Source organism: Phalacrocorax carbo, chromosome 1, assembly GCF_963921805.1.
Source record: "Phalacrocorax carbo chromosome 1, bPhaCar2.1, whole genome shotgun sequence".
In the NCBI taxonomy this organism is placed as follows: Eukaryota; Metazoa; Chordata; class Aves; order Suliformes; family Phalacrocoracidae; genus Phalacrocorax; species Phalacrocorax carbo.
The window spans coordinates 184,013,611-184,038,911 of record NC_087513.1 but is presented as its reverse complement, the minus strand read 5'-3'; the positions used below and the strand labels follow the sequence as shown (position 1 = coordinate 184,038,911).

General features: G+C 39.8%; 1 protein-coding gene across 2 annotated transcripts in view; it reads left to right on the top strand.

Annotated features, from left to right (window-relative positions):
* The window catches only part of VWA8 (von Willebrand factor A domain containing 8), a 195,603-nt gene that overhangs the window by 135,104 nt on the left and 35,198 nt on the right, over positions 1-25,301 (top strand). For both annotated transcript variants that reach the window (XM_064440807.1, XM_064440806.1), the window contains exons 34-37: positions 1,826-1,980; positions 3,611-3,812; positions 10,075-10,156; positions 12,102-12,306. In XM_064440807.1, the coding sequence (XP_064296877.1) occupies positions 1,826-1,980; positions 3,611-3,812; positions 10,075-10,156; positions 12,102-12,306 (644 nt within the window). The remainder of the gene's footprint in view (positions 1-1,825; positions 1,981-3,610; positions 3,813-10,074; positions 10,157-12,101; positions 12,307-25,301) is intronic.

The window sequence follows — 25,301 nt, the reverse complement described above, 5'->3', positions numbered from 1 at the left end:
TGTTTAATAAAGCATCTTAGTTTCATTGTAGCATTTAAGACCTTCAGCCATGGACTTTCAGGAAACACACAAGCATACAGAATGGAAAAGGAAAAAGACAACTAGGCAGGAATTAGAACATAGGGGCAGAAGGGACCAAATATGTTGATAAGTCCAGTCTGTACGCTGTTATGAGCCTGTTACACACACTCAGATGAGCTAGAAGACACTTCCCAGCATATAACAATACAAAAGATCTACTGTTAAAATAGAAGTCACAGTTTCTAAAGTTCTGCAGAGAGTGTGCAGGAGGCCACTGAGGCCATCACACCTATGTTAAAAGATAGGGGGAATGTGGTCAGTAAAATTCCAGGATGGTGCTAGGCATTCAGGCATGCCTTAGCTGCAGAAGGCAGAAATCACCAATGATCATCATTCTGCCTGGTAAGCTCTGCCTGTCTTCAGATCTGATGATGTTTTCAACCCTGAGCATATGATCACAGTGCACAAAATCTTTAGCCTACCTGGTTTAATAAGACTGGAAGTACATGTGCATCCCACCTTACAGTTTATAGGCTTTGGCCTATATCCAATGTGTCTCAGACAGAGGAAAAAAAACGAGAAACCATTTTATATCTGCTAAAGAGAGGTTTCCTCCTGGTCCTTGTGGCTAGCATAGTGTGAAGAATGAGATTAACACAGTGTAAACATGATACTAAATGTTATTGACAAATAACAAATAGGGCTTATTTTACACAAACGGCAACAAATTGGATACCAAAGACTAACCACAGCTTAAATATCTTGGATCCTTTTTATCTCTCATAGAGGTTATTCTGTCAACTTATCAAGCTCCATCAGAGCACAGTAGTTTCCTTCCTCTTACTACCTTATTTAGAAGCCATTACAGAGTATCATTCCTCAGATGGGTAGAAACGTTATTATAATTTCCAGTCTCCAAGTATTTGTGGACAGTTCATTGCCGCATGCTTTTTGTGCTATTTTTATCCTTCGTTATCTTATTTCTTCCAGTCTAAAAATTTATCATATACCCTCCCCACTTCTTTCCAAATCATCCAGCAAACCCTGAATGTAAAGTCTTCAGCCTGTTCTTATTCTTTGAGGCAGAACCTGTGGCAGGAGAACTAAGAAAAAGTAGACCAGTGTGGGTCTGCCATTGACCCAAACCAGTAGCCCATTCATCCTTTGAGGGAGGAAAGATTTTCTCCCGCTGCCAGGTAAACGAGATAGTCCGCCCATTGAAGTGGAAACCGTGTATGCTGCAGCACTAAAGATAGCGGGTTCTGACTGTGTTGATAATTTGAGGCAAGGTAAGGGACTGTTACAGTTGCACAGAATAAAATTTCGTTTTCCTTAGCTTAAAGAAAAAGAAAACTAGACCATTATTTACCAGAAATGTGTTACAAATAACATTATTTAAATTGCAAAAACAGCAAGAGAGCTACCAAGAAATGTCACGTTGACACTTACCTGTGCAAACCTACATTTTGCCTTTTTGTGCATTTGCATTATAACAATCTTCAATGAGATCCCATGCTGCTCTGTTCCATAGGCTTCCTGCCTCATTTGCACAGTAGAGGGCAAAATTAAGTGGTACAAGAAACTACAAAGCTAGTATTTCCTGATTTTAAGTACTTAACTTTACAAAAATAACGTTATTTCCTGACTTCTTTTCTGTGTTATAGTATAGTATAATCAAATCTTTTGCTTTTTAGTAATTTTATGCTCAAAGTACTAGCAGTGCTCAGCACTCTTACAGTTAATATTGTTTCCTATTGCACATCTGGATTTAATGACTTTCATTTTATTTAATTTCCCTGTTTAGCGTCAGAACTGTGTGCGCCACATGCAGTTTCAAGTGACCAGCTATCTTCAGAAAACCTCAGTGCAGCTGTTGGACAAAAGATCAGCTCCCCCAACAGGATTTTTTCAGATGAACATAATTATGCTACTATTGTTATTGGTTTCCCAGACCTCTTGGTAAATACTCAGCATTATTATACAATGAAGTAATATGATCTCATTTATTCTGTAACCAGTTAAGTACCTGTTTACCAAATGATATGGAAAAAGAAGGGAATGACAGTGAATGACAAATGGATGTAGTGTACAGCGTTTGGTAGGGTAGTCTAATCTAGAGGTATTTCAGTGGATTTCAGGGATTTCAGACAAAATTCATTGTAGGTAAGTTATGAATAGTGCTGGCTAGAGGAATATTTTCTAAATCATGTGTTTTTATAGATTTTTAATTAAATATCACCACTGAGAGAAAGGATATCAGTATCATTTTAGACTGGTCAGTGTGAACTTTTTGCTCAGTGTGCATCAGCTAGCAAGACTCTAGATTTAAGAAAAAGAAAAAAGATTCAGAAAATGGTAACAAAACTATACAGCCCCTTCACTATTTCATAATGTAGTTAAGTGTAAATACTGCATGCAATTGTGATCAGTCCCGTGACACAGTTAGGAAAGGACCAGAAAGGAAAGTGAAACTTAACAGTGCAATGACTAAGGCTATTGCAAGGAGTGGAGGTAAACACAGAGAAAATAAAAGCATTATGTTTAATTCTTTGGGTTTACTTATATTTACTACCTAGTGATACATGAAAAGGGTGGTACTTATAGAGTAAATAATTCTATGTCAGGTTTGCTTAATAAATTGGGGCAAAAATGTATTTCTATTTAAAATATATAAATATTAATATAAAAATGTAACTGTTAACAGACATACTGGCTTTTAATATTATTTATAACATATGTGAGTTTATTGCTGGAAAAGGGAGGTAGTCTGGAGCAGGGAGTACTAAGGATGCTACACACTTCAGTACCAACACTGGTGATGAAGCATTTTGCTCTCCCTGATTTAGGCTGAGGCTCTGTCTTTCCTCACATGTGATCTTAAATGTCCACGTGAATGTCAGAGAGGGAGTCCTAAAGGTGACTGTGAGGGTGGTGGAACAAAACTTCAGATTCAGTGTTTAGCATTGATGGTGTAGGTGTTCAGTATGAACAAGGCGTCTAAGCTGTTTTTCGTACTAGCAATGCTCAGCTGACCAAACGTAGAGGCCTTCTTCAAGACGAGATGATTTATTCTCTGGGCTCTGCTGACCAGAGCAGGACATGGCACACCTGGCTCACTTGCGGACACCTACATTTATGTCTCTGAACCTGGAGCCAAATCCCAGCCTTAATGCCCTGCTTTGAATTCATTACTGAAGTATCTGTGCATTTATTTACATTAGTGGAAACCTAGATTATGGTAACAGTTTGTTACATAGTTTGATTCCAGATTAGGCTATTTCAATGCTTTCTATTCCTGGTTCAATATGGAAAAAAAAAAATAAAACCAAAAAGTTGATCCGACTTCAGATCTTCAAAGTGTCTCAGTTCCTAAAACTTGTGTAAGTAGTCTGTTGGTTTTCACTCCTGTAGGAGTTCTTAATACAAAATAATGCAGGTCTTTTCCTTGTCGCACATTGTGACATAAAAGGTAACCACAGTAGCTACATTTGATTTGAAATTAGATAAGAAGTGGAATTTATCTAGAAACATTTGTTCTTAGGCTCAATAATAGTAATGTTTTGTTCACTAGACGCCTTCTCTCTTGCAGTCTCCTAGTGAAGTGTATAGCTGGAAAAGAAACTCCTCTCTGAGTCGCAAACGTGCTTCTCCTTCTGATCCATTTTATTATGGGGCCCGGAGGAAAACAGCAGCTGCAAAACAAACCAATTGTGTAACTTTATTGGCTTCTAATCAAATAGTCAGAATTTTAGCACCTGGAGATGTGCCTTTGAAAGACATTTACCCAAAAGGTAAGAGGTTCATATAGCTGTGCTGCAACAACGGTACATGGGGGGTTTTTTTGTTTTGTAAACTGCAATCACTCATGAATTTTTCCAAAATGTTTATAAAGAACCACAAAACAAGCATTTGAGGAGGAAGGGGAGTAGTCACACTCATTTTTAAAATTAATTTGGATCTTATTAACAAGCTGAATTATACTTCTAAGGAATTAACAGGCTACCTACACTGTGAATATCCCAGTAGAACAGATCTCCCTATGTCAGCACTGGGAACAAGCTACAGCAGTATGATCATTCCAGTTCAGTAGTTGGCCTTCATCAGTATTTCTAAGCTCTGCTCAGCACCACACAGACATGCAGTGATAAGGCAAACCTGTTGTCCATCTAGCTCAATATTCTGTCTCCAGCAGGGCCAGTAGGAGAGGTTATTTCAGGAATGTGTGTAAGCCTGGCCACTTCTCTGTCTTGTCCTTCATACTTTCTCAACATTTGCAGTTGTTTTGCTAGGGATGTTGCAGGGGACATCCCTGCCTCAGCCTTGAAATCTCCTTTTATGGACCTATTGTCCATGAGTTTGTCTGGTCTGTCTTTGAACTTGTGTGTCTCCACAGCAAAGCTCACAAGTTCACCATTCTCTGTGATCGACTGATCTCCTACCAGGTTTAAGTGCCCCTCATTCTAGCATTGCAGGGTTGGGTGAATAACAGCTCTGCATTCACCTTAACCGTCATCTTCAAGACTTCGTAAACTTCAGTCACACCTGCCTTCTCTCCAAACTGAAGAGGCTCAGGCTTTTTAGTTCTCCTCTTGTCCAAGAGGATGTTGCATAAGCAACATTCACATACAGCAAAACCATCCTGCACTTGTACACTAATAAAGCAGGAATAGACTACAGACCTTCAGACTCTTTCATGCTGCCATGCCAAGCTTTCTGTTATCATTGTATCTTTAGCTTCTTCAGACAATAGCTAAAAATATACCAATCAGTGCTAAATAACAGCATTAATTACCTCTAGAAAGCTCTAAGGAAAGGTCACTATCAAAAGAGAAAACCACAAAAATATTTGTATGTGGTAGAATGGCAAAGTTCTTGAATTCATCAGCACAAGAAGCTATTCTTGATTTGTTCTGCATGTGAACTTCCTGTCCCAGAATGAATGCTTTATTCCAAATGAACTCCCTTTTACAAAATAAATGATCTAATACACCTGCCCTCATTTAATGCAGATTAACTCCCCTGTGTAGAGAAATCCTTTTATTTATTACTAAAAGGATAAAACATTTACTTGACTAAAGAAGCAAAGTTAGGGATATAAACAGGGTAGAAAACTGAAGCTACCTACATTAGTAAAGAAATGGTTAGCTTTTAAAAGGATTAAACTTAATAAAACACCATTAAAGTTAGCATGACGATCTTGGAACTAGTTATACCACTTCAGGCTGTCATCTTCTCATACTTTATAAACTGCTGAAGGGTCAGACTGGTCTTTTTTTTTAGGCTTTCATGGTAAAAGAAAAAAAAAAGTCTGTTTCTGAAGTGGATGGTATAAAAATTCAGAAGGTAAATCTTTCGAGCTTTTGTTAAAATTAGTTTATCTGGGAGTGAGGGAGGGGTACAGCACTTCCAAATGATACCTGAAACTGAGATCTTGACAGTTATTTCTGAAAGTCTTTTAAGTTGCTGTGGTATATAACACTCTATAATGCTAGATTAATATAATTAAAAACCAGGGGACATTCTTCATGAATCCTAGATACCAGTGACCTGAGCAATTTCTCTCTCTGAGAAATGGCTTCTGTTTGACCAAGGAATTTAATTTGTATCTGTTATAGCTGAACAAGACACTAACTTTTTTTTTCACCTCAACTATGGTGAAATATGTTAATGAATAGTGATTGATAGCTTTAAATTTATAGAAAATTTTATGAAGTATAGTTTGTACAGTGCTTTATAGCCATTGAAGTTGAAAGATTTAAGGCCATCTTGAAGATCATTATAATTTATTTTTCTTTTCTCAATAACATTTTAATTTATGAATTACCAAAATTGATCTTAACTGAGTCATGTTTAATATAACCTTACCTGGTACAATTAAATTGGACCTGAGCAAGTCTCTAAGTTTTCTATTCCATAGCCTTTTTCCAGGATTTCAGGCATTTCCATTTATCAGTTAATGGTCCATTTTTCTAGTGGAGGTGGATCTATGAGTAGAGTCCTACAAAGACCTGTGGTACTCAGCGTGGTCATGAAAAGAATGGGAAAATGAATGAACAGTGAGCTGACAGTGTTTGCTGGTGATACTGGTTATTATTCACTGTAGAAGGGATTCACCATGAAGGATTACAGAAGGACTACAGTGCTGACTGCAACAGAAATGGCAGGTGAAATTCAGCATACATAAATATAATGTACATGAAGGAAGAATGAGAAAGTCCTAATTCTACATCTAAAATGATGGGGCTGATCAGTACATCTCAGGGGCATGATTTTGGTGTTATGATAGATCGTTTCGTTAAAATATCAGTTCAAAGCTCAGTAGCAGTCAAAAAAAGCAAATCAAATGCTAAGAATTACTAGGGAAGAAACAGTGAAAAAACAGAGAATATCTTTGTGCTGTTGTGTAAATCCGTGTGTGCTTAACACTGTGTAGCTTTGGTTCTCCTTCTCAAGGTGGGAGAAGGCTGAACTGGGATAAGTTCAGAAAAGGGCAACAAGGATGAGCAAGATTACATCAGCTGAATCTCATGCATGTGGAGACAAGATGAGGAAAGGGGCATATGGTGGACCTCTACAAGAACATGTATGGAGTGGAGATGTGGAAAAAGCAACAATTTTACATTTAGTGCCAGAGTTAGGGGGCAGCTAATGAAGCTAGTAGGAGCTTCGTCAAAACAAACAAGAAGAGGTGGTTCTTCACAGAGCAGGGAACCAACCTGTGAAACTGCTTTCCAAACGATGTTGTGAATGCTGAAGCATGGATCCAAAGGAAAACTGAACAAACTCATAGAAAGTTACTAAATACAGAGGCATGAAAACATAGACACCGCATTCAGCTTAAGAACCCCCTAGATTGGAACTGGTTGGTGACCTGAGGAAAATACAATGTGTGCTTGTCCGTTCTTACACTGTTCCGGCATCTAACTACTCTTGGAGACAGGATACTAGATTAGAGGGACCTAGTATTGCCATTGTTAAGGCATGACTCCAAAATCTTTCCACTTGAAAAAGGGAAGACAGAAGACAAGACATGGATTCGTGTACTTACTTCAAAGGTGATATTATAAGGTACTAGTCCTTACTGTGCCCATTTGAGATCCAGTATTTGCAACCCTCTCTGCTAGGCTATTGTTTCTTCTGGAGTTTGCCTGTCAATCTCACTAATGGACAGAATATTTAATCAAATGAACATTTAACTGGTACCAGTGGCTGCTTAACAGTCTTGGTCCCTTGGAGATTCAGTTCAGTGTTGCTTATTCCTGATTGTGCTGCATAATTCATGAGGGCCTTTGCACATTTGGTGATTCTTCTGTACTGTTGTTTCTGCACTGCAAACCTGTCATTGCTTACCTACAAAAGTTGTATAAGGCTTCGTTCCTAAGTCTTTGTATCCTTTCCTGGGAGATGGTGGAGTGAAGCAAAGCCCTCCTGTTACATAAAATCGAGTATGTGGCAGTCCCTTGAAGTTCTTGCACTAATGTCTTATGATGCCTTGTTTTATATTTTTGCTTCAGTTTGCATTTCTTTTGGGCTTGCTTTCTCATCCTTCTTGGACAATTGGTCAGTTCTGGCACACAGCCTTCCATTGCTATTAATAATTCAAAGTACTCAGCCAAACTCTAGCATACTCCAATATGCATTACCGAAACTGTTCCAGGAACAACAAGCAAAGAAATAATTTCCTTTATGTTTTATTGAAACCAGGGTGATAGTTATGTTTGAAAAGAAACTATAACAAGTAATAATTTCCCCAAAGACTGCCAAATAGATGTATGGCCACAAATACAAACTCAGACAAGAGATCGTGGCAGAATCCAGCAAATAAGTATTAATGTTTACTCTAAAAACAAGGCTCTGGAAATGAGGGCTACTCGAGAGCAAATATTTACTTGGATTCTCAGCACTTTCTATATATGAATATAAAATAACACTCTATTACTGAGTGCGTATCTGTATTAGTATGACAGTAACTGGAACAACATGTAGTGTAACACACACACAGTTACAGGAATAACCTCAACACATCATCTGGTCCACCTATTTATATAGGGACAGGATGACATGTGTTTAGACACTTCTTAACTGATGTTTGTCAAACAGTTGGGCTATTGCAATGCTTCACTCTCCTTGTATGAGAAAAGCTTTTCCTAGTATCCAGCTTTTTTTTTCTGTAAATAAAGCTGAATCCTTCATGGTTTAGGAGGCATGGTGGTGTTGGATTAGTGGCTGGACCTGATGAACTTAGAGGTCTTTTCCAACCTTAATGATTCTATGGTTCTATGTCACCTCCACTCTGTCAGGACAATCTTGCTCTCTTTATAAGGATCTTTTCCATATTATGGAACATGTGGGTTTTTTTAAAAAAAAAGTCTCTTTTTAAACACATCCCTGTTCCGTCCGCCGCCCCCCCCCAAACAAAAAGAAAGTTGCTTCCTTACATTTGTCCTTGCATCCCATTTGTTCTATCTTCCTGTCACCGCCAGGACTATCTCATGTGTCTATGTTTTCCTTAAAGTTTGATGTCTAGAGCTACGCATAGCTATTCTCCTCCATCGGCCTTCGGCAGGAACAAATTGCACCTGTTTAGATCTGATGTCCATGTTTCATCGTAAGATTCTTGTTCCAGTTCTGGGGCCTGGCCAATTGTTCCTGTGTTGCATTTAAACATTTAATTACCTTTTCTTCAGCTTCTTACTCTGCAATCCTTTCTCTTTTTATAATTTAATTTGCTTGATTTGTGTTCTCTCTCTAATTTATTAACTTAATTTTTAATTTTTATCCCCCAGTTCTGCCCCTTCCAGTTCAGTATTAGCTCTCTTCTAGATCTTCATCAGAATTTTTAATGTATATCTAATTCTCCATTAGTACTGAAAGAGAGAGCACTTTTTAAAACAGTAACAAAATCTAGGCAAAACAAAAAGTGCTCTGTGGCCCACAAACCTGCATGTTTTCCAGACTCTTTTTTCCTATTTCTAGTTTGTTTCATATTTCTATTTTTATGAAGATAAGTAAAGTCAACAGATGTCCTACTGTAGATATGCATACTAGAGATATGTAGATACAGTAGATATACATAAAGAGCTGCTGTGGGTTATTCTTTATACTCATTTGAATGTTAGATCCCCTTACACTGCTGATCTTACTGGTCGTCTTTGTGAGCGCTGTATGCAAGCATCAACATTTCTGCAGGGAACATCAGGCTGTCCTTCATTTCAATGAGGTGAAAAATACGTTGTTTTGGAAGGAAGTCTACACTTGCTTTCATCTTGTGACAATGATATTCTGTACCCGTACTATGCAGTGTAATTCAGTTTTCTGGTTTCTTTTCTGAAAAACTTAAGTTCCTGGATTTATTCCAAGCAGATGAAAGCCAGCTCCTACCTGGAAGCCGCTTCTGAGCCCAGACAGTGTGTACTCATATATTGGCAAAAGCCAATGTAGGTGCATACAAACACACAAAAACTTACTTCTGAGGGAGGGACCATAGTATTGGCTGTAATCATTAAGTTGTCTGTAAACAGAATATTAAATGCCTGGTAGTCTAGGGCTATTTACAATGAAGTTATAAAATCTTTGCATACTGAAAATTTATGTGCAAAAAGAGTGGTTCAACTTAAGGCAACACATTTTGGTTAATATTATTGAGAAATTTTCAAGTGGGAATCATAAGCACAATGTTTTGAAATGTTCTTCAGTGTGCTTTTAAAGCCAGATATACAGCTGACATTATCTTCAGTGACAGATAAAAGCAGTGAGTTAGGGATTGCATTAATGCCTGATTAGTGCTTTTGTGAGTAGGGCTATATTTGTGTGTAATTTTGACATTTGCTATACAAATGCATTGTTCTTTTATAATTGTGCCTGTCTGGTTGCTCACTGTCACAATAGTAAAACAATTCTGTATTCGCAAGTTGTACTCCTGTGTTGAATGTGAAAGCTTATCATTTTCTGACAGGTACTGTATAATGAAATGTTTAAATGTAATCTACTAAATGCAAATGCAATAACCAGTTAATCATGCAGCCGGAAAATAACATGTTTGTTTATTTTCAGGTGTCACTCCTCCACAAGCTGCTGGATACTTGGAAGTAACAGATCTTAACTCAAAGAAGATCAAATATATTGCTATTCCTAGGTAACTGATTTTCTTGATTAGAGCAGCCTCTGTCTTACAGGAAGAGCAAAGAGAATTTAGTGTGTGTTATTACTTCAGGATAAGGAAATATTTCTTCTGATGTGGAAAGTAAAAATGAGTCATACTTAGCATGTAAAATTCTGCAACTGTAACATGTTTTTATCAACATTTTTTGTCTGTTTACGAGGTGATACCAATGAAAATGTAGCAATTAATTAGTAAATATGAAAAGTAGCTTTATCTTCTGATTTTTATTCCCTTTGCTCTTTCCCCCTCTTCACCCACTTTATCTTCTACCCTCTTTCATTTTGTTTTGCTATCTTTATTTCCTTTTCCTTTTTCTCTGTCTTTAGGGTCTAACAAAGACAGTCAGAATGATCCAGTGCTTGGTGTTAGGAAACCAGGAAACAAGTTCTGGTCACATATAAAGTTCACCTTGAAAATAACTTGAGCTCTGTTTTGGCTCTCCCTTTGGAAAATACACATTCCCTCACAAGTATTTTGCATGATATACAAGTATCTTGTATGATACAGTAAAATAGCCAGACTATGTGGTTTCTGTATGGTTTTAACATCTATCTCTCATCACTGTAGAGCATATTTGCAAAACTTTTATTACCTAAACACATATTTTAGATACAAATTGTCATTTTACCCTACAATAATAATAAAGGGTTTTTGTTTTAAATAGCAGTCTCTGAACTTTGCATGTTTAAATAGCACATGTATGAAACCCATGTATCAGGAATTTTATACTTTTTTTTTATTCTATCCATTTGATGTTGGTTTTGACAATATTAGTTGATTCTCATTTAAATTAGTTCTGCTTCATTAATATGTGGAATTTTTTAATTAATAGATAATTAATTTTGGACTGTTCACCATTATAATTGATCTGTTGGCCTACATCTTACACAGTCATTCAAAAATGTAAGCCATTAACATAGAAATAGTAGTGAATCACACTTTATTTTACACTAGCATTTTATAAGAAATTACAAAGCCTAACTTCAACATCATGACCCTTAACCTAGTATGTGGATTTAAGCTATTTATGGCAAATCTGAGCAGAAGTCCAAATTTAAAAATGTGCTCCATTAAAATCTGATAAATAAATTGACTTTTCCTATATATGAATAGTTCTATGCTAAATCTAGCAACCTTTCCTCCTTCTGGCATAGCTAGCCTGGTCAAATGCTAAGATAACGCTTCTTCAGTTGAATTAGTGCAGGGCGATTTTAGTCTTGGGTAGAAGCACATGTGTTACTGCTTCTTTTATCTTCAAAGATTATTAATTGTAGTATAAGTACAAGTTGCCAAGTCATTATGCATGTCATTAACAGTACTGAAAAAATGCAAAGAATCTTTCCTACTTTATCTAAATTTCCCTTTATATTATGTAGCTATTAGGCCCGCTGCTTCAGCAGTAAACTTTTGTCTGCAAGTTGACTGTTTAAAACAGTGCTAAGATTCTCTGCATAAAGCTGTACCATCTTCAAAGGAGTGTTCAAATAATCTTTTTTTATTAAAGCACTAGAGAAAGGTGTTACTTAAATTGATGGAAAGGTATTTTCCTCAGTGCCCAGGTCACATTCTCTCCTATTTCTTCTGTAGTTTTGTATTTTTCTAGAACACATTTTTATATTTTTCATATCCTTCATAGTTTTTTGTAAAGACTGATTTTCATCAAATATGAGAGATACACCAGTGGGTTAGGCAACACCCAGTCTCCTGTACTGCTTTTTATACTGACAAGTATCTTTCAATCATACCCACTTTCAGTAGGTGGAATGTTTCAGATAAAATAGTGGGTCTGCAGGGCTTAGTTATAGTCTCTCATGGAATGTGAATCTAATTTCACTAAATTGCCACCTTAACTACAGAAAAACTCATCATCTCTTAAATTGTAACTTCAAGAAAAATCACATTAATTCTTGTTTTTCAGATCACAATCTCTCTCTCCTTATACATCTTGGCTCTCTAAGATCTCGGACGCCGATGCCCTGTTGGCACCACTGGGCAAAGTAGGGTTGGTTAGTGTGGACATGGGAGGCAGTGTGAGGCTGTGGGAGACCGGGCTGGACAGCCTCCAGCGGTCGCTGCAGGACTGGAGGAACATGATTGGCCAAGAAGATGGTCGTCCTGTGCAGGTAGGAGTTCACAAAGCTGATGATGCAAATGAATTTTCAGCTGGGAGAGGGGTCGAGGGAGAGCTGTGTTGAAAAACACTGTGAAGTAGAAATATGCCTGCGAGAAAAACTGAATAGACATATTCACTGGAAAAAAAAGATAAAACAGCTTAATTAAAAAGCTTTTTTGTGACCCCTGTAATTATGGTTACTGACAGTCTCTTTGTCTTACAGTGTTTGTATTTTTGCCAAATTCCAGTACGTTTAAATACAAATCAATTCTCTATCTCCTGCTGATTTTTAACTGCAACTTTCAAAATGTAGAATAATGAAATTAATTTTAAGGAAAGCATATAGATTTCCAGAGTTCAGATACTTGGAAAAAATTACTGTGTTTGTACTTTGGAAAAGAAACTTGAAACCTAGGTGGAAGATGCCTTGAGTTCACAGTCATGCCTTTGACTAATTTCAAAAATTTTCCGAGCTGCGCAGAGTTACAGGGGTCTCCATACAGCCATGTCCTCACGTGGAATGTTTAGGTAGATATTGGAAATATACAGTATATACTTGTATGCTGTGTGTGCATGTATGTATGTATACAAAAGTGTTAATGTACTGGCTGATACATATGATCATCATTGCACCTTAAAGGGAGAATTCAGGACTGTTCAACTGCATCTTTAATTTTTCTAGTGCTTGGAGAAGGTGTCACTTTACTTCAAATAACTAGAGTGTGCTTTAGGAGGAATTCTCCACTTCTGACTAGGAAGATCCTGTCTCTGTCTGGCATTGCAATTATTTCTGTTTCATGAATTTCTGTAACCACTTTCACAGTACATTAGAATGGGCGAACAGTATGAGTCTTTTCTAAATTAGATCTCTCTATATTGTTGCTTACAAGGTGTCCAGGTATTTGAAGTGTGAATGGGATTTAATAGGCCAAAATCGTAGCTCTTCTTTCACTTTGTTTTCCCACTTTGAGCTCCCTTTCTACAAGATGTTCATAGAATCATTAAGATTGGAAAAGACCTCTAAGATCATCAGGTCCAAAGGTCAGCCCAACACCACCGTGCCTCCTAAACCACGTCCCAAAGTGGCACGTCTACATGTTTTTTGAACACCTCCAGCAATGGTGATTCCATCACCTCTGGGAAGCCTGTTTCCAGTGCCTGCCCACTCTTTCAGTAAATAAATTTTTCCTAATATCCAATCTAAACCTCCCCTGATGCAGCTTGTGGCCATTTTCTCTTATCCTATCACTAGTAATTTGGGAAAAGAGACCAATCCCCACCTCGCTACAACCTCCTTCCAGGTAGTTGTAGAAAGCGATAAGGTCTCCCCTCAGCCTCCTCTTCTCCAGGCTAAACAACCCCAGTTCCCTCAGCTGTTCCTCATAAGACTTGTTCTCCAAACCCTTCACCACCTTTGTTGCCCTTCTCTGGAAACACTCCAGCACCTCGATGTCCTTCTTGTAGTGAGGGGCCCAAAACTGCACACAGTACTCAAGGTGCGGCCTCACCAGTAAAGGGGCACGATCTCTTCCCTACTCCTGCTGGCCACACTATTCCTGATACAAGCCAGGATGCTGTTGGCCTTCTTGGCCACCTGGGCACACTGCTGGCTTATGTTCAGCTGGTTGTCAACCAGCACCCCCACAGTCCTTCTCTGCTGGGCAGCTTTCCAGCCACTCCTCCCCAAGCCTGTAGCATTGCCTGGGGAGTGCAGTGCAGGACCCAGCACTTGGCCATGTTGAGCCTCATACGATTGACCTTGGTTCATTGATCCAGCCTGTCCAGATCCCTCTGCACAGCCTTCCTACCCTCAAGCAGATCGACACTCTCGCCCAATGTGGTGTCATCTGCAGACTTACTGAGGGCGCACTCTATCCCCTCTTCCAGATCATTGATAAAGGTATTAAACAAAACTGACCCTAAAACTGAGCCCTGGGGAACACCACTTGTGACAGGCTGCCAACTGGATTTAACTCCGTTCACCACAACTCTCTGGGCTCAGCCACCCAGCCAGTTTTTTTACCCAGCAAAGAGTACACCTGTCTAAGCCATGAGCCACCAGCTTCTCTAGGAAGATGCTGTGGAAGACAGTGTCAAAGGCGTTACTGAAGTCCAGGTAGGCAATATCCACAGTCTTCCCCTCATCCACTAGGCGGGTCACCTGGTCATAGAAGAAGACCAGGTTAGTGAGGCAGGACCTGCCTTTCATGAACCCATGCTGGCTGGGCCTGATCCCCTGGTTGTCCTGCACGTGCCTGGTGAGCTCACTCAAGATGAACCTGCTCCATAACCTTCCCCAGTACCGAGGTCAGGCTGACAGGCCTGTAGTTCCCTGGATCCTCCTTCCAGCCCTTCTTGTAGATGGGCATCACATTGGCAAGCCTGCAGTCATCTGGGACCTGCCCTGTTAACCAGGACTGCTGATAAATGATGGAGAGTGGCTTGGCAAGCTCCTCCGCCAGCTTCCTCAGTACTCTCAGGTCATAAACTGCTTCCTCCTGGATTTTTGGGGGGTTTGGTTTGTGATCCGTCCCTGCCTTCCAGCTTGGGGCTGAATACCCCGGGGGTAAATGGTCTAACAAAGACTGAGGCGGAGAAGGCATTAATTACCTCAGCCTGTTCTTCATCCTTGGTGGCAATGTTCCGCCCTGCATCCATTAGAGGATGGAGATTCTCCTTGGCTCTTTTTTGTTTTTAATATATTTGTAAAAACATTTTTTGTTATCCCTTACAACAGTGGCCACATTGAGTTCTTAGCTGGGCTTTTGCCTTTCTAATTTTGTCTGTGCATGACCTAACAAGATCCCTGTACTCTTCTTGAGTTGCCTGCCCCTTCTTCCAAAAGCGATAAACTCTCCTTTTTTTCCTGAGTCCCAGCAAAAGCTCCCTGTTCATCCAGGCCAGTTTTTTTCCCTGACTGTTCATCTCATGGCACATGGGGACAGGCTGCTGCTGTGCTTCTAAGATCTCTTTCTTGAAGAGTGCCCAGCCTTCCTGGACTCATTGGCCTTCAGGACTTCCTCCCAAGGGACTCTCCCAACCAGTGTCCTGAACAAGCCAAAGTCTGCCCTCCAGAAGTTCATGATAGTGGTTTTGCTGACCCCCCTCCTTACTTCACCAAGAATCAAGAACTCTATCATATCATGGTCGCTAAGCCCAAAACAGCCTCCGACCACCACATCTCCCACCAGTCCTCCTCTGTAAACAGGAGGTGAAGCAAGGCACCTCCCCTGGTAGGCTCACTCACCAGCTGTGTCAGGAAATTGTCTTCCACACACTCCAGGAACCTTCTAGACTGTTTCCTCTCTGCTGTATTGTATTTCCAGCACACGTCTAGTAAGTTGAAGTCCCCTGCTAGAACAAAGGCTACTGATCATGAGACTTCTGCCAGCCGCTTGTAGAACACTTCATCTACCTCTTCATCCTGGTTGGGTGGTCTGCAACAGACCCCCAGCAGGATATCTGCCTTGTTGGCCTTCCCCCTCATCCTTACCCATAAGCACTCAGCCTTATCATCACAGTCGTTGAGCTTTATGCAATTGAAACACTCCCTAACATACAGAGCCACCACACCACCACTCCTTTCTTGCCTATCCTTTCTGAAGAGCTTATAGCCATCCATTGCAGCGCTCCAGTTGTACAAGCCATCCCACCATGTCTCTGTGATGGCAACTAAGTCACAGCTATCCCGCTGCACAGTGGCTTCCAGCTCCTCCTGTTAGTTGCCGGTGCCATGTAGATGCACCTGTTGAGCTGGGCTATTGAGTCAATTTCACCCCCAACCCTGGCACGCCACCCCTAGACTCCTCTCTAGTGGGCCTGGCTATATTCCCTTACCCCTTTGAACCTAGTTTAAAGCCCTCTCAATGAGCCCCACAAATTCATGAACAAGAATCCTTTTCCCAATTTGAGATAGCTGAACTCCATCCGCTGCCAGCAGGCCCGGTGCTGTATAAACCTCCCCATGATCAAAAAACCAAAATTCCACTGATGGCACCAGCCGCTGAGCCATGTGTTACTCAGGTGTGTTTTCCTGTTCCTTTCAATATTCTTCCCCGCCACTGACAGGATTGAGTAAAACACTACCTGTGCCCCTAATCCTTCAGCCGATCACCCCCGTGCCCTGAAGTCCCTTTTGATCACTTTTGGACTTCTCTCTGCAACATCGTCACTACCAACCTGCATAGCCCATAGCAAGTAATAATCAGAGGGCCGTACCAGACCAGGGAGTTTCCTAGTAATGTCTCCAACCTGGACCCAGGGTGGCAGCAGACTTCCCTGTGGGATGGGTCTGATATTCTGATACTATTCGGAGGTTCCGCAGTTACAGAAACTTGTGCAAGAACTGATGTGTTCTTGTTACTGGATCTCAGCAAATGCCTTTTGTAAAAATCACGAGAGAAGGAAACTATTACCCAGTAGCACATTTGTGTGGGTGCTTGTTGCTTTAGCAGTGCCATTTTTATTACCAATGCAGTAGCACTAGCACCATCTTATGGTGAGATGTAGTCTGTTTACACCAGCTCAATTTCAAGCTAGTCAGTAGAAATGAAAAGAGCCAGGAGGAACAGTTAGAGTTTTACTTGTCTTAAGAGTTGTTTTTCGTTCTTTTTCATTTTTTTGATAACTTGTGATTTTATTCAACAGTATTACTGTACTGTCAGTCATAGTCAACTAAATAATAGAGAATACTGGCTTTGAAAGTATATATAATCAGAAAATTTTAACTCATTTAGCTAGGAATGCCAAGTAACCATTTTTTAAAAAGGCTAAGAAGTTTTCCCACAGTCACAAAGCAGTTTTCAAGATATGTTGTAGAATTCCTCTCTCCTGACAGCCTGCCCCTCTGATTAGTAGGCACATTCCATGGCAAAGTCTTCTTAGAGCATCTTTCTTCTTTCCTCTGTCAACACAGGTTATGTAGCTCAAGTCAGTGGTTTGTCAGAACTCTGAATGTCATACTGTTTGGTTTGACTTAAAGGGCTGAAACAAAGCCTCCTATGTGGTCTTCAGATGCGTGGTTGTCACTGACTTCTGTTTCTCTACTTTACACACTTTGTTTAAATGGAAAGATAATAACACCTAAGAAAACTTGTTTACAAAGGCATTACAAAGCAATAAGGAGTAAATTACATCTTTTATGTACATCTCCAGTAAGATATAAATATAGATGCAAAGAACCAGAAACAAATCTTCAACCAGGCTTCAGTTGGAACTATTGGTGCTATCTTCTAGGGCTGCATTTTGGCTTTGACAAACACATCAGATCTCAGAAACAGGCTGGATGTACATAAGCAATGAAACGGAGGAAAACAAACAGCTGTTCCACTTATATTCAGTAATTAGGATCCCTTGATATAAAGTCGTGGAGCCTTCAAAAGAGTCAACATTTGTTTTGTATTGTTGATCTACTCAGCAGAATTCAAACCGCTGAAGTCTTGAGGCTACAAAAATAGTTTCTGGATATATGGTTTATGTTTACATAAGTATGCATTTATATAGGCAGGTCAACAATTTTCTCCATTTATTGAAGTTTTAAACTCAAAATATGACTACAGTATTCTGAAATTATTAAATTGGAGTGCTTTAAACACAAAAACTAAACAAAATATTGGATTTTGTAAAGCTATGAAACACCCTTAAAATCCAAAAATTTTTGAGCTTTTTCACTCTTTGCTGTTTCTGACAACAAGGTCACTTCATTACCAAATATCTGAAAAGAATTTGAAAGACAATTTATTTTTAAAAACTTGCCCTAAAAGTTTTATGGCAATAAGCAGACATTGATAAGTTTGTGTTACTTTTTGCATCAAAGGGTTGTTGATAGAAATTAAACAGAAAAAACACAGTACATTCTGATATACTTGGGCTGGGTTTTTTTTTTCCATTGAGCATTGTTTACTGTCTCATTTAGATAAAGTATAATGCTTTCATAAAAATAATTAAAAGGTGCATCATTTAGAGGTATTTCAATAGATGGTAAAGCATTGTCCCCTTAAGGCACCCAAAATCTCTGCAATGAAATCTTTTTTCAATTTTTCTGTGATTATCAGGAAAACCATTTAATTCTGTATTGATTCCATTTAATGTTCTCTTGCTGTAGCCTGTTGCCCAAAATGTTTTATGGTTTGTAAAGGTATTACTCAGAATGTCATTGTTTTCAAAAGTCCCAGGGCATACCCAAACCTGATGAGTGCATAAAAATATACTTGGTCAAAGATTACAAAAGTGTTGGCTTTTAATTAATCTTTATATATATATATATATATATATATATATGAACCTCAAAATTGAACCACAGTGTTTTTGGCGATCCTCGTGTAATCTTGATCTAGACAATATCACCATGCAAAATGACATCCCAAAGCTGACGATAGTCTCTTGTTATTTCAGTACCATGGTTTACCAAAGTGATCTGATCCGGTAAAAACAAAACAAAACAAAAACATTGTTGTAATCTGAGATTCCTTAGGGATTTATTTTGGTGGAGTTTTTTGGTATCTGTGTTGTCTGATGTATGTGTGGAACCTGCAGTAGGTGCATCATCTCTTACATGCATGAGGTGAGGTTTTGAAATCGCAGTGCTGCATGTTTGTGGCTATATATAAAGGCCTAATGAGTTAGGTGGTTGCAACTACTTTGATTTTCTATGGACTCTTCTCTCTCATTTTCAGTATACTAATTCTTCCTCATAAACATTCAGGGACCTGGTTGGAAATGAAATCATGTTTTCATCTAAGTGATTGGTTAACAAGTGAAAAAAAAAAAAAAAGGAAAAAAAATACTTCTTTCCCTTTTCCCCATCTTCTGCTGTAATCCTAAAACAGGGTCACAATCTCCCAGTAGATCTTAAAGCCCAAGGCCTGCCTATTGTACGGTACACTTCTTCTTCAAGGATGGTTATTGCTTACGTCTCTTTGGCCTACAACAGAGGCCCAATCTACATAGAGGTTCTGTATAGTGCATGTTTTCCTCAGAAACTTAAAACTTGGAAATGTTTGGCTCAGGTTATAACTGCTATAAGAGCTCAGGTGAGTTTCTTAAATGATCCAGGTTCAGCCAATGTAACATCAAGATCACATACTGTAGAACTGAACAGGGGAACGAAACAGCAAATGCAAATTGAGTGGGCACCAGCCTTGCTAAAACCAGCTGTTTAAGAACAGGTCAACTACCAGGAGTTTCTTCTGCTTCAGGTAGTAAAATTACACCTATGCTTACCTATAAGCAAGTGCATGCACTGTGTAGAACATGAATAATAAAACACCTCCATCATTCCAGCCCTTTAGTCTCAAGACTGAGGGGCAGCACTCAGCTTAAAAAATCATGTACTACTTTGTAGGTGGGTCAGTCCAAACGAAGTGTGTAAGAGAGACACTGACTCCTGCTCAGGGCAGGTTTCTACCCACTGGGTCAACAGCTGAAAACATTTCGGCAGCCCTTGTCACTGAAGACCATTCACATAATGTCTATCAGTAGTAGTCCACCTATTAGGGGCAGACCTTTATTTGGACAATTCCTGAATAAGAAACCAGGCACTTCCAGAGACAAGAAGCAGCCTGAAAATGTTCTCTGTTTTGGTTTGGTTTGGTTTGTTTCTTTCCCCACTTTGCTTTTGTGATTTGACCTGATCTGCCTATTTTCTAGCAAAAAGCCAACTGAACAGTTAAGTCGTGCTAGAGTTCACAGCATCAGAAAACTGAGATGTGGAATAAATCTAGGAAGACGCATGAATGAGAAAAATATCTTTGTTTGCTTCTCACCAGTGGTTTGAACAACAGATGCACTAGGGATAGTTCTGCAGTAGTGTGTAGAAATCCATGCAGCACTGGCCCAGATTTATCCTGTTAGAAGAGGTCCTAAAGGTAGACAACTCCGCTTGACTTGTATATATTTTAGATATGTTTCAGATCTTGGCACTAGAAGGAGAAATGAATGAAATGTTTCTAAGAATAAGGAAGGCTTCAGATTAAGGTTTTGGGAGATTTCGTTCAAGATCATCTCCTCTGGGGAACTGACTGAGAGAATAGCTTTCTGTCAAAAATGAATGCTTTTATCTTAAATTGTGATTCCTTTTCCCAGTAGCTCTAGAAGCCTGTTCATTTGGTTTCTGCTATGACTAGTTAAAGTTTTACTGACATAGTGTTTCCACAATGCATGAATCATTGTAACTAGCTAAATGGAGAAGTGAAAAAAAAATTACTTCATCCATCCATAACTGTTTCCCTTTAGACAAGCCTAAACATTTAAATATGTAATTATTGCAACATCTGGAGCCAGTAAACATTATCATCACTTTACAGAGGGGGGAACTGAAACATAAGGAAGGGAGGTCACTTGTTCAAGTGCATGCTGTATGTCTACACTGCAATGTCGGGTGGGATAAACGCCGTATACACCCATAAGGATATATAAATGTACTTTGTACTTGTGTTGGCAAGCTGAGTAGCTTGAATGTCCTTGAACGCTGCAGTCAGTACAAACATACCTTAAATTGGGCCAAAAAAAAAAAGCATATAAATGTAGTGCAGTCACCTAAGAAAACAAATGTCAACTCTAGATAGCTTGAGGTTGAAACATGCTTAGCTCAGTATAGACACATCCAGCAAAACTCAGGAAATGCAATAAATAGATATTTTTCTCAGATTTAAATGGCTGTCTTCACAGTCATATAGCAGTACTCAAAAATTATAACAGAACACGTAAGTTACTCTGTGTTCTGTGAACAGCTAGAAGACATGAACGTATGGTTCACACCATTAACATAAAAAGGCAATGTATATGTGTTCATCACCAATAGATAAAAAAATTAAGGGTGGGGTTTTTTTGTGTGTCTTAACTGCTTATATCATCCATGACACAAGGGCTTTTTGCTAAAAACAGCATTTTGGTGAGTTTAGCAGCACTCAGTAGTAGTTCCAAACATTCAGACTTTCTTCTGCAATCCATCATAATGCCAAATTGTCAGGTTTATTTTTGAAGTTAGAAGAAATACAATCACATTAAATTAATTGGGGGGGGGGCATTCATATGTAGGTCTATGCATATATATATTCAGACACATATATATTCACATATGTTAATACACACACAAGTTCATTTTTTTTTTGCCCAGATGTCATACCTGGATGCAGACTCTCTTGAATTAGAATTACCTCGGGAGATCATTATAACTTTGCAGGTACCGAGTCCCTCAGGGACTGTATTTCATAATGAACAGGGATTCAAGGGAAGAGATTAGAGGAGGAGATTTTAGAGCAATTTAGGAAAATTATCTTGGGATCCTTGTGTTACACATGTACTTAGCCATGAGGAATGCAATAATGCTTCTCCCTTCTTTTGTCAGGTCCTTGTCTGTGGTCAGCTGGTTAAAAGACCTGTTGGCACAAGTCCTGCCCTTTGTCTGGCTTTTGCACCAAAGGGATTATTTTAGCAGGTGTATGCCTGATATAGAGCTAGAATATAGCTGAGGCACCTACCTGGACTCAGAAAATTAGAAACTTTCTGTGGATGTATTCACAGCCTCCTTTTTCCCAGATGCATTTTGATCTCTTAGAATGGAGGGGGTGGACACATTGGACTGTCCTCCAGTTGCAACAGCAAGAGGTTCAGAACAGTCATCATGAAATAGGTGGAGATCATCAGGAATGCAGGATGATACAGTGTACAAACTATTGTCTAGTAAATTCTACAAAAGAATTTTTAAAAAGGGGGGCGGGGGAGAAGTGTCATGGTTATTAGTAGGCTTTGCAATTTTACTTCTCTGTTGTATGGCCAGAACAAGGGCAAGGGAAGGGTGGCTGATATGTAGCAGTGCTTTCAGTCCTGTATTAGTTATAGTTGATTTTTCTGAGGGACTCTTAGATTTGTCTCTTTCATTCCCTCATAGTGCTAGTACAGAACAAAAGAAATGTTGTGTAGCTGCCTTTGAGTTTTCATAATATGATGTAGGTGCTTTCCCTAGAGGATTTTGGAAATCACCCGTATAGTTGTTGAGGAAATAAAACATTAATAACAAAAACATCCTGCAATTCTTGCAAGCACTCTCACTTATATGAAATTAATGGCTATGTTTTCCTTTATAGCAGTCATGCCTTGGTTTACTAATGGCTAAACAGTTTGAAAACATGCAAGTTCAGCTAACTCACGTGAGGTCATTGATCAAACTGTCTTATTAAAATCTTAGCTTGTTTAGAGAGGGCCTCCTTTTCTTTCTTACAATTTTTCACTGAAACCTATGCACCTTAAACACCACACAGCCTTCCATGAGCCTTGGTGGAGTATCAGGAGATACACATCTACCTCCCAGAGAAGGAAAGTTTAGGGTAATGCAAGTTCATGTGTTGAATTTATTTTTTAGCTTGGATGGTTATCTGAATAATAATTGATTCAGGAGTTTCAGTGATCCCAACTAGTTTATTTTTACTGGTCAGGATCTACTTTAATCTATACTGACGTTTTTTAACTTTTTTTTTCCTTTTTTTAAAAGTAACATTTTACATTAGAACATTTTTGCTAACATCCAGCCTTCTTCTGATGTTAAGACTGAACTGGACAAAGCTGCAGTTCGTGGTTCAAGATAAAAGCATGACCTTTTCAACAAGAGTAGCTAGTGCTCTTCCCCACCACTACCCCACCAGTTCTAGATTTTCTACTTTAGACCAAGTAGCTTTTCTGACCACATGAGGGCACCGGTGAGCTGATAACAGTGCTTTTGTTCATCTCTTAAATACTGTTGGTGCAAACCCCATGAATTATGAAAAATATATGTAGTGGAGAGTTTTTATAGGTTTGGATTAACGAAATGATGGTATTCGGCAGTCCTGCATGGGATCCTGAAACACTTGAAATACTGCAGATTAGAGAGTTACTTAGTAAGTGGATTACAAGGTACAGTTTGATAGTGTTTGCAGTTCTGAGATCCATGAGCCCTGAATACACAGTTTTGATCTGTGACCTTTTACCGGACTGCATGATCCGTTTTAGCAAAGTGAGGAGTAGCAGGCGTATACCGCCCTTTGAAGAAAGGCATAACCATAAGGCTAGAAGGCCACAAACTCACTGAGCTCGGTATGTTCATATCACCATCAGTGAAGGAAGAGTTAGTATATGAATTACTACAGGAGCTTGACTCACACAAATCAATGGGCCCTGACGACATCCACCCGAGGGTGTTGAGAGAGATGGCTGACATGATTGCAAGGCCACTCTCCATAATCTTCAAGTAGTCATGGAGAACAGGGGGTGTCCCAGAGGACTGGAGGAAGGCAAATGTTACCCCTATCTACAAGAAAGGCTCGAGGGAGGATCCGGGTAACTATAGGCCCATCAGCCTTACTTCAATCCCTGCGAAAGGTATAGAACGAATCCTCCTGGGGGCCATCACAAGTCAACTGAAGCACGTGATTGGGAAAAGCCAACATGGCTTCACTAAAGGCAGATTGTGTTTGACAAACCTGGTGGCCTTCTATGACAAAGTGACTTGCCTGGTTGACATGGGGCAGGTGGTGGACATTGGCTACCTGGACTTCTCCAAGGCCTTTGATATGGTCTCCCCCAGTCTCTTCCTGGAGAAATTAATGTGTTACGGCCTAGACAAGTGGTCTGTGCAGTGCGTGGGGAACTGGCTGACAGGCTGCACCCAAAGGGTGGTGGTAAATAGCTCCTTTTCCAAGTGGCAACCTGTCACAAGTGGGGTCCCCCAGGGATCAATATTGGACCCAATGTTATTCAATATATTTATAAGTGATCTGGATAATGGCATCAAGTGTAGCCTGATGAAGTTTGCAGGTGACACCAAACTGAGTGGGGAAGTAGACACTCCAGAAGGGAGAGCTGCTCTGTAGGGAGATCTCGATAGGCTGGAAGAGCGGGCCAACAAGAACCTTATGAAGTTCAACAAGGACAAGTGTAAGGTCATGCACCTGGGAAAACATAATCCGGGAGTGCAGTACAGACTGGGACCCACCTGGCTGGAGAGCAGTTCTGTGGAAAGGGACCTGGGGGTCCTGGTGGACAGGAAGCTCAACATGAGCGAGCAGTGTGCTGCTGTGGCCAAGGCAGCCAACAGGATGCTGGGTTGCATCAAAAAGGGCATCACCAGCAGAGAGAAAGAAGTCATCATCCTGCTTTACTCGGTGATTGTCAGGCCACACCTGGAGTCCTGTGTACAGTTCTTGTCCCCGCTATACAAAAAGGATGTGGACAGGCTGGAAGGGGTCCAGAGAAGGGCCACGAAGATGATCAAAGGATTGGGAAGCCTGCCATATCAGGATAGGCTGGGAGAACTGGGTTTGTTCAGCCTTGAGGAAAGGAGGCTCAGAGGGGATCTCATCACCATGTACCAGTACTTAAGGGGTAGTTACAAAGAAGATGGAGACTCCCTTTTTGCATGGAGTCCCATGGAGAGGACAAGGGGGAATGGACACAAGTTGCTCTTGGGGAGATTCCGATTGTACACCAGAGGGAAATTTTTCACATTGAGGACAGTCACCATTGGAATAATCTCCCCAGGGAAGTGGTTGACTCGGCCACATTGGACACCTTTAAAAGTTCTCTGGACAGGGTGCTGGGCCATCTTGTCTAGACTGTGCTCTTCCTAGAAAGGTTGGACTAGATGATCCCTGAGGTCCCTACCAATCTGTGATTCTGTGATATCTCTAAAAGTCTTCGCTGGGTAAAGCAACTCAGAAAAAGATAATTGGTCAGATACTTTTCCTCATATAAATGTCCTCAGCTGAAATGAGGCCCTTGCTGGACACACTATGCAAACACGTCTAAAGTACATTCTGTTTCCTGAAGATCTTCCAGTCTCATTAGAGCAGACAGACAAAAAGCAGGAGTGGAAATAACTTTAACTTTCTGTTAGAGCACGCTGATCCAGCACAAAGTTCCTCTTTCTTCCTCTGACCTTCCTGTGAAAGCCCACAGTTCTCATGGGAGAAAATAAAATAACCTCAACATGCCGTCTTTCAGATCTCAAAAAGTCTGCAGCAGTGCACATTG